The sequence below is a fragment of the Gouania willdenowi genome, unplaced genomic scaffold (genome assembly GCF_900634775.1).
Source record: "Gouania willdenowi unplaced genomic scaffold, fGouWil2.1 scaffold_174_arrow_ctg1, whole genome shotgun sequence".
In the NCBI taxonomy this organism is placed as follows: domain Eukaryota; kingdom Metazoa; phylum Chordata; class Actinopteri; order Blenniiformes; family Gobiesocidae; genus Gouania; species Gouania willdenowi.
Window position 1 is genome coordinate 116,150 of NW_021144925.1, and position 10,319 is coordinate 126,468.

The 10,319-nt window shown below is 37.9% G+C and overlaps 1 protein-coding gene and 1 long non-coding RNA gene across 2 annotated transcripts; one reads left to right on the forward strand and one right to left on the reverse strand.

Moving 5' to 3' along the window:
* The first annotated feature begins 1,152 nt into the window (after positions 1–1,152).
* Positions 1,153–5,372, forward strand: LOC114458738 (uncharacterized). The gene is made up of 2 exons (XM_028441137.1): positions 1,153–2,382; positions 5,246–5,372. The coding sequence occupies exon 1, from the start codon at positions 1,176–1,178 to the stop codon at positions 1,830–1,832; it is 657 nt and encodes a 218-aa protein (XP_028296938.1). The 5' UTR covers positions 1,153–1,175; the 3' UTR covers positions 1,833–2,382; positions 5,246–5,372.
* Positions 5,373–6,777: 1,405 nt separating this feature from the next.
* Positions 6,778–7,561, reverse strand: LOC114458739 (uncharacterized). The gene is made up of 3 exons (XR_003673132.1): positions 7,077–7,561; positions 6,935–6,995; positions 6,778–6,859 (listed from the first exon to the last, which is right to left on the reverse strand). It is a non-coding gene; the product is annotated as an uncharacterized LOC114458739 (long non-coding RNA).
* Between the last annotated feature and the right edge of the window lie 2,758 nt (positions 7,562–10,319).

Consider the following 10,319-nt stretch of genomic DNA (forward strand, 5'->3'; position numbering starts at 1 on the left):
CTGGGACCCACATATTACCACCGTCAATAAATCATGACCCACTTTTTTTTTTTTTTAGAATTCAACCAAACAAATTTAGTTTTTCAAAAATAGCTGCTGAAAACACACACATATAATATTTTTTAAATATAAATCTATATCATGTACAACATGCATTTTGCAGAATGCCTGTCAAAAAAGTTTCTTTCAAATTAAGAGACAAGTCCAAATGAGAGACATTAGGTATTTATTTATTTTTGACTAGCTGTCTGTGACCCAACCAGTACATGTTCAAGACCTACTTTGAGCTCCAGGCCCACCAGTTGAGAATAGCGGATGTAGATTATCCAGTGTTTACCAGTTATATAAATAAAGACATTTTTCAAGCCTTTTTTCTTTATCTGCAAACCTTTTCAAAATAAAATAGTAACATGCTGACTTTGTGATAAATAGTAAATAACACCGTTTAAATAAATCCAGTGATGTTTGGTTGAACCTGAGGAATTATTTACATTTGATTTTTATTGACAGATATTTTAACTTATTTTGAAAAACAACAGGTTTTGCCGCTGGGTGGCGCTGCTTTATATACTTGGGTTTCTTCTTCTCCAAGTTTGAAGCAACCATTTCTTTACACAGGTGGTCGTGATGACGTAGCTCAGCCTTCTTCATCATCATCATCATCATCATCACTGTCCGTCTCACTCATACTCAGCTTCACTTCCCTCCATAATATTTCTTCTTCTTCTAGTTTAACGGTAGTCATCATCCAGCTCTGTCCGTCCTCCATTTCACTGCTTTGAGAAAATCCTTTCGGGGGGCGTTCCAAGATGGCCGAGTGAGTAGACGCTTACTGCCGAGCTCTGCAGTTATAAAGTTTTAACGCGGCGGAAAATAGTTTTTGACCGTCTTTGAAACGTTTAATGTGTTACATAGAACAATAAGAGTTTGTTGTATGAGGGAATAACGCCAGAATGAACCCAACTCGCGACAAGAAACGTCAGTTGGGAAGCGCTAAAGGAAAGCTAATGCTACCTGAGAAGAATGCTAATGTTACCATTGTTGCTGGAAATGCTCTACTTGACAACTGCCATGATTACGCCGCATCGTTGTCCACATCGACGGCAGAAGATATAATGGAAGACTTTCCAGCTCTCCCTGTGACGCCCTGTAAGTCTCCAGTATCAAAGAAGCCAATGCACAGCAGGCCTGAAACAGAACACGTGGACATTGTTACTAGCTTGTCAGAGCTAATCAATGCAAGGTCCGACTCTCTTGCTATGGCACTTGAAGGCCTTAAAAAGACTTTGGACTTTGTGTCTGAGGAGGTCAGAGATGTAAAAGGAAGAGTGACCAAGCTAGAAGTTAGAGTCACTAAAGAGGAAGGCCGTGGAGAAGCGTGTCAATACAGAGTCACTGAGGTGGAGAGATATTTACGGAGATGGAACCTCCGGCTCTTTGGAGTGAAAGAGTCGGAAAGAGAAGACCCGAGGAAGGCAGTTATTGAGATTTGTCAATCAGTGCTGCCTGAGTCCAAAGACTGCCTCCCTTACACTGTGGATACTGTGCACCGTATTGGCCCCAGGCGCCAAAACGACAACAGACCAAGAGCAATCATCATCCAGTTCACCTCACGGTTCTTTAGAGATTCCATTTGGAGAGCAGCAAAATCTTCAACATTCCTCAAGGAGAGACACCTGAAATTCGCTGAGGACCTTTCAAAGGAAGATCGAGAACGTCGCAGTAAGCTGTGGCCCACCATCGACAAGGCCCGTAAGGAGGGCAAGAAGGCGTACTTCGTGGGTTCGCGTGGATTCATCGAGGGTTCAGAGATTTCCCTGACGTCAACATAAATATGGTTCCTTCAATAGCTCTTAGATGGCTCTGTTCAACATTATGAAGAATTTATAACCACATTTTTACACAGGTTAACATTTGTGGTGTTGTTCTGTTTTATGCTGCTAATTTTTATTTTTTTTATTTTTTCAAAAACTTTTATCATTATTCAGTTTCAAACTTATATTTTAATTCGAAATTGTTAAATGGTTAATTGCAGCTTGTTTTTCAAATTCTTGCCATAATAGTTTGTGAATACTGCAGTGCTCGGTCCCTTACTGATCTAACTGCTTATTTCTATTCCTGTTCTTTGTGTTCTAAATTGTTTGTTTTATCTATCTGTTTGAATTTCACTTTCACTAGTTTCCCTTAATGCCAGGGGGTTAAGACAACTTTGTAAGCGTAAAGCCTTATTTTTATTTGCCAAAAAGTTTAAGGCTGATTTCTGTTTTTTTCAAGAAAGTCACTCTACAGTTGCAGATGTAAACTTCTGGAAATCCCAATGGGGCAATGATGGCTGGTTTTCTCATGGCTCACAGCGGTCAGCAGGGGTCACTACACTGAAAGGTACTTTTGGTGGAAACATTTTACATTCAGAATGTGACTCTCTGGGTCACTATATATGTTTAGTAATTGAGTGTATACATCAAACCTTTATCAGTGTCAATGTATATGGTTATAACACTAAATTTGAGAATGATAATTTGATTGACTTGTTGGAGACTAAATTAACATTGTGGCTTGCTAAATATCCAAATTCTATTTTAATTGTAGGAGGAGATCTTAATGTCACTTTAAACGATACACTGGACAGATGGCCATCCAGACCAAACTCATCTCCAAATGTAAAAATGGAAAATTTTATGGATAAATTCAATCTTATTGATATTTGGAGGGTGAAGTTCCCTACTGTTAGTCAGTTTACATGGAGTAACCGATCAGGTTCTCAACAGTCACGTATTGATTTTTGGTTGATTTCCAATAATATGGCGGAGGACAGAGTCGCGGTCGATGTCCTTACAACACCTCTGACTGATCACAGAGCAATATACATTAAGTTGCAGCTTTTTACTTCTGAAAATTACCCACACAGGCTCTCATACTGGAAATTAAACAGTTCTCTTTTAGAGCACTCCTCAGTTAAATCTGAGATTTCAAATTTGATTAGTCATTTTTACACTAAGGCTAAGAATGAGATTTGTTTTGGTCCAAATTGGGAACTTCTTAAATTTGAAGCAAGTAAATTTCTAAGACAATATGGCGCTAAAGTGGCTAAATCTAGATCTGCAGAGGAGGAAGATTTGATCATTAAAATCACCACATACTATCAACTACCTCCTGAGTCAGTCACAGAAGATGATAAATTAATGCTAAGACAACTTCAACAGAAACTTGATGAGCTCTATCGCCTTAAAGCTGAAGGGGCCTTTGTTAGGTCCAGGAAAAGATGGCTGGAGGAGGGGGAACAAAATTCTGCCTACTTTTTTCGCTTAGAAAAACATCGTTCTAAAACTAATACCATTCATCAGCTAAATATTAATGGAACAATTACAGATGATTTGAAAACTATCTCTAAATTTTGCTGTGAATTCTATACAAACTTGTATACCTCTAATTATAATGCAGAGACTACTTTACATTTTATTGATTCAGTGACTAATATAAAGTCAATAGACTCATCAGAGAGATCTTTCTGCGATTGTTTGCCTACTACTGAGGAAGTAATCCAAGCTATTGATCTTCTTAAAAACAACAAATCTCCTGGTACCGACGGTATGACGGCTGAGTTTTATAAAGCTTTTTCAGGTCAACTTGCTCCATTTCTTTTGCAAGTTTTTCTGGAAAGTATTGAAAAGGGTTCTCTTCCTGCCAGTCTCACTCAAGGTCTTATTACATTAATCCCTAAAACTCAAAAAGATGTGCTTCTTATTGATAATTGGAGACCAATAAGTTTGTTGAATAATGATTACAAAATTATGGCTTTGTTACTTGCGAGGAGACTTAAAGAGGTATTAGACTTAATTATAGATGAGACACAGTCTGGCTTTATGAATAATAGACACATTTCTAATAATATCCGACTGGTCCTTGATATTCTCGACTACTCTGATCTGGTGTGTGATGATTCATTTATTCTTTTCTTAGATTTTTACAAAGCTTTTGACTCAATTGAGCATGATTTCATATTTTTATCTCTTAAAAAATTTGGGTTTGGGAATTTTTTCTGTGACAGTATTAAAGCTTTATACAGTAATGCAAATAGCTCAATCAAGATGAAAAATGGAACCACTACTAGATTTGATCTCAATCGTGGCATACGTCAAGGCTGTCCCATCTCACCATACCTTTTTATTTTATGTACCCAAATTCTGGCGTTGCACATCCAACAATGTGCTCTTCAAGGTATAACCATCGCTGGCAGAGATGTTGTCATCAGCCAACTTGCCGATGACACTACTTTATTCTTAAAAAATGTTAGTCAGGTGTCCGTTGCTCTTCAGGCAATAAGTGAATTTTCTAAAGCTTCTGGCTTGTCACTTAATGTGAACAAGTGTCAACTGTTGCCTCTTAAAGAATGCACTGAACCCAGTATATGTAACATCAAGGTTCAAAAGGAAGTCACTTATTTGGGTCTTCTTATCTGTAAGGATGAAACCACTAGGATGCTGTCAAATTTTCTACCAGTCATCAAAAAAACGCAAACCAAGTTAAACCAGTGGCTGCAAAGGGACTTAACTCTTAAAGGGAGAGTTTTACTTTCTAAAGCTGAAGGTTTATCTCGCTTGACCTACGCTGCTCTTTCTCTTCATGTTGATGGGAAAACTTGTAAGGATATCGACCGTATGCTTTTTAACTTCCTCTGGAAAAACCGCACACATTATATCAGGAAGAGTGTTGTCATGAACAATTATGAATCTGGTGGTCTCAATGTATTAGATTTTACAACTTTAAATTATACGTTTAAAATTAATTGGGCTAAACACTTCATTAAAAACCCAGTCTCCATCTGGAACTTTATCCCTCAATACATCTTCTCAAAATTTGGTGGTTTGGAATTTATTTTAGGTTGTAATTACAATGTTGACAAAATTCCTGTAAAATTGTCTCGATTCCACAGGCAAGTTCTCTTATCGTGGTCTCTTATCTATAAACACAACTTTTCACCTCATAGATACATTATATGGAACAATAGGGATATTCTGTATAAAAACAAATCACTTTATTTCCCCGAATGGGTAGAGAAACAGGTTTTATTAGTTGGACAGTTATTTAACAGCAACGGGCAACTTATGTCTTATTCAGAAACTTTATATACTTTTAAATTTCCAATCTCTCCAAAACAATATGCCATTTTATTTGATGCCATATCCATAGGTATTCAAATGCTCTTCAAAAACCACTTTTTGCCCCACCCTCTTTCTCTTCCTAGCCCTTTAGAGACAGACATTGGTATGACCTGCTTTCGTCAATCAAAGAAAAGTAACAAGAAGATTCGAAGTTTATTTCAAAATGATGTCATTTCTATCCCATACATTAAATCATTTTGGAACGGTTTTGTAGCTGATATACGTTGGAAAAAGGTTTGGTCAATTCCCAGTAAATATCTGATCACCAATAAGGTAAAAGAAGTGTCCTTTAAAATATTACACAAATACTACCCAGCCAACCATTTTATGACCAAGTTTAAAAGAGACATTGATGTGAATTGTTGTTTCTGTGGAACCCACCCGGAATCAGTGCAACACCTCTTCTGGTCCTGCTCACACTCAAGGATTTTTTGGAAAGACTTCAGTCAGTTTATCATTGTCCATCTTTACAAAGACTTTTTGTTGAAATGGGAGGATATTGTCTTGTGTTTTTTTAGAAACTACTCTAAAGAAAATGCTTTTGTTTTAATAAACCTCATGATTATTTTGGCAAAATACTACATCCATAAGTGTAAGTACACCAGTCAAAAACCAACATTTATTCATTTTCATTGTGACATAATAAATTACATAAATCTCATAAAGAAATCCAAAAATAAAAAGGCTCAGAAAACTATTTACATCTGTACAATTTTTAAAATATTTGATTGTATGTGAACCCCCTGGCACTTGTTTATTGTGTTTTGTATGTATGTCTATACTGTCTGTATACTTTGTTTGCAAAATAAAAAAAAAAAAAGACTTCGAAAAAAAAAAAAAAAAAAAAAAAAAAAAAATCACTGCTTTGTTCCTGACTCTAGCTGGTTGCCAGATATAACCGATGATTCCCCGCATGAAATATGTTGAATATCCACAGAAATGCCCCAAAAACCATCCGTTCATCATCTAAATAAAACATAAATATCACCTTTAACCAACGTTAAACTGTTTAATCACTAAGTTAGTTATTTTATAATCTCACAATCAGCGGGAAAATACTCAACCTGGCAACCACTCAACTTTTGTGCTGACGTCACAACCAACTTTTAATAAACTTTAATAACAAACCAGTCAGAATAAATGTGTTTAATGGTGATTTAAGAGTGAATAAAGTAGTTACAGTCTGAAGGATTTGGTCTGTGGATGATTTAATGGATTTCAGAGATAATTTGTTGAGTATAAATTAATTTATGAATAAATTATGATGGTTTGTTCTCTGAAACAATAGAAAAAGATCTAATGAATAAATATTTAATGAGCAGTGAAAGTAAAGTCACTGTAGATCACATTAAATCAACAGTTGCTTTTACTTTATTTGAAAAAAAATGTTTATTAAAAAAGAGAAATAAATTATTTAAGCAGACATTGAACCATAATGTTTTTCTTCTTCCTTTGAAAAGAAATTATATTTTAAAAGTTATTAACTCTGATTTTAGTGGAAAATATTCGGAAAATGAATTCGGAAAATGGTTTTAAAAAATGAATTCGGAAAACGGATTAATAAAAAAAAATTAAATAAGTATTCAGGTCAAATATCTGATCAAACGCTTCACAAGAGTTCACTTTGACTTTATTTAATACAAAAATACAAAGACGTTTTACTTTAGGAACGACACGTCTGGGATCTTTCCCGCCGTCTGAAACAGAAACAGTTGCTACTTTAGACATCAGCACATTTAAACCATGACGTGGATTGTTTAGAGTCGTGTCACCTTTAACTGAGTGAAGATATGTGCTGCTTTGTTCAAGTCCCACTTGTTGTCCTGCAAACACCTGCAACACACAGACAGTGTTTACCAGTGAGCTGTGACATTCATCCTAGTCTGGTAGACGTCATTAGGAGAGGACACCTACTTCAGGGATCATTCCAGGTTCATGTCTGACTTCAGGGAGAAGGTGCTGAGCATCTCCTGCTGTGGGGCAGTGAGGGTGGGCACTGGGCTGGAGGAAGGGGGCGGGGCACAAAAGCTCTGCTGATCTGCTCCGTTGTAGCCATTCTGATGAAGAGCTGGTCGTTGATGATGCACAAACTGTTCAAGTATGAACGAGGACCACAGGGTTCAAAGGTTAGAGACTTTCTATGGTGTTAATATTACAGTAATATAGGTCACACCAAGGCTGTGTCCCTATAGTCCCTCCTATCTCCTTTCCTATCCACTGTCCTTTAACACCTGGAAGTGTTTAAGTGGTGGTTGTGATAAAAGAGCGTTTTCTGAGGAAAGGAGGCGTGGCCGTAGGATCATTACATCACCTAGTGGAAGTGCATCTGATCGTCAAAACAAACGTGATCACCTTTTCCTAACTGCTCTCCTAACACCTTTCCTTAAATCCATGACGTGTAGGCGTTTACGTCCACGGTGAAAGAGATGATGTCATGCTGGCTTTTTGGCAGCTCGTTGAGGAACGTCACCACATTCAGTCGTGTGTGCGTCAGCAGATGGAAACGCATCACTAGGGCAGGTGAAAACAAGACAAACATCAGGTGAGCTCCATCATTACTAGGGTTGGGTATCGGTTACTACTCGCTACTTTTTCAACGCTTCTGGTGTAAAATTATTACTTTAAACTAACTTCAAAATCTCAAAATGCCCTTTTATTTCCAGAGTCAAATTTAACACATTTAACTCAAAATAACAAACAAATAAACTATTATTAGATAAAGTTCCCATCAGCGTTTCCCACACATTCATTTATTTGTGGCGGATAGTGTCACGCACCTTCTTTCAGGCCGTGTTTTGTGTATGTGCTACGGTTAGAAATGAGGCCATTGATCAATGATCTGAGCAGCAGCAACAACGTCATGTGTATCAAGTAATGTGTGACACCGACATCTTTGTTCTTATTGGGCCCGCTTACTAGCGTTTCCATGGGAACTGGTCCCATTGTCGTTCCAGGTTTCGGCACCCAACCCTAATCATTACATCAGAGTCAAAGCAGCTTCTCTGTGTGATCACATGGTCAACATTTAGCAGGAGAAATGAGACGTTCATTACAGAAAAGAAAAGGCTTGAATCTAAAAATATAGTAACTTCTATATTCTTGTACTTTGACAAGTGACGTTTTGAACACAACAGACAATTCAGCATCACACTGACTAACCTTACAAGGTGGGAGAGTGGTGGGTGTGTCCACATCAAAGCCAATGGGTGGGGGGAGGTCATTTCCATCCTGATGAGGGACAATACACAGTTTAGTACAAGTTGGAAAACATCAGTTCATCTGGTGAATATCTGGTGTTATATGAAACATAACATTCTCTTTAAAAACCACTGGAACAAAACACAAACTAAACTCAAGGTACCAGAACAAATCTAATCTGTGACCTCTGAACTAATCTGGTTGGTCCATGTGGATAAAAACAAAGTAAATGAACCAGTCAATAAATATATAGTGACTGGTACATCGTACTCAGGTCCAAAGTTGTAGAACTCATTACCACAGAACTTAAAACCATATCTGAGTTTAAAATGTTCACTTCTAGGGTTTAGTCTGAAAACAAACCAAATAACACTGAGTCTGTGTGAATGTACGTGTGATGGTGTGTATGTGTGTGATTGAAAAAGTTTTATACAAATGTTGTATTCATGTGTAAAAAGGCCCAACCAGGGACATGAGCTGTGAATTAGCATTAGCTAGAAGCTCTTTATGCGTCACATCAGCTGTAAACCTTTATTGTAACAATGTTGATTACATCGTCCCTAAAAATAAAGAAATAAATATTTGGGGGAATAAAACTACTTAATTATTTGATGATTTTACATCTTGTAAACAACTACAATAAACTGTACTTATAGCTGCTAGATGTGATCTTTTTATTTATTTATTTTTTTAATCAGATAAAGACATACTGTAGACCTCAGATTAATATACTCTAAATGTAAAAGGTTGAAATTGTTGCTTTAAAGTTAATTTCATTCATATCAGGATTTCTGAGTGGCTCGACTTGACAAACTTTCAAGCTGCAATTTCAACTTTTGTTATTATTATTAAGTAATTATTTCAAAATTCCTCTCAACTTTTAACATATTTTTTTTTTTTTTTTTTTTTTTTTTTTTTTTTTTTTTTTTAAGCATGGTGGGCTTCATAACATGTGCCTGGATAAGAGACTTTCTGACCAACCGGCCCCAGACTGTGAGACTTGGACCCCACCTCTCCTCCACCCGCACACTGAATACTGGCTCTCCACAGGGCTGCGTGCTGAGTCCCCTCCTATACTGTCTCTACACCTACGACTGCAGGCCAACCCATGAGAGCAACATCACTGTGAAATTTGCTGATGACACCACAGTGGTTGGTCTGATCTCAAGGGGGGACTAGTCAGCCTACAGAGAGGAGGTCCTGAAGCTGACAGCGTGGTGCTCTGCTAACAACCTGCAGCTTAACATCACAAAGATCAAGGAGATTGTCGTGGACTTCCAGAGGCACAGAGCAGACCCTGCCCCCCTCTACATCAACGGTGAGTGTGTGGAAAGGGTCCACACCTTCAGGTTCCTCGGTGTCCTCAACTCTGCGGACCTCTCCTGGTCAAACAACATCTCTGCGGTTACCAAGAAGACCCAACAGAGACTACATTTCCTGAGAGTCCTCAGGAAGCACAACCTGGACTCAAAACTGCTGCTGACCTTTTACCGCTCGACCATCGAGAGCCTGCTCACGTACTGTATAACTGTATGGTACGGGAGCTGCACTGAGGCAGATAGGAGGAGGCTTCAGAGGGTAATAAAAACAGCTCAAAGGATTGTTGGCTGCCCTCTCCCCTCCCTGACGGACATCTACACCTCACGCTGCCTCAACCGAGCACATAGCATCATCAAGGACAGTTCACACCCTGGCTTCCACATGTTCAACCTGTTGCCCTCTGGTAGGCGCTACAGATGTATCAAAGCTAGAACAAACAGACTCAAGAACAGTTTCTTTCCGAAAGGCATAACCACTCTGAACTCTCATATGCACTAAATCTACAATACCATACACTGTTATGCAATATTATCTGACTGGTGCAATATACTGGGCAATGTGCAATAGTTTCTATGCAATACGCTGGCACAGTAGAGAGAGATAATAACCACTTCTCGTCAAACTTTTGACAGCCGGAAG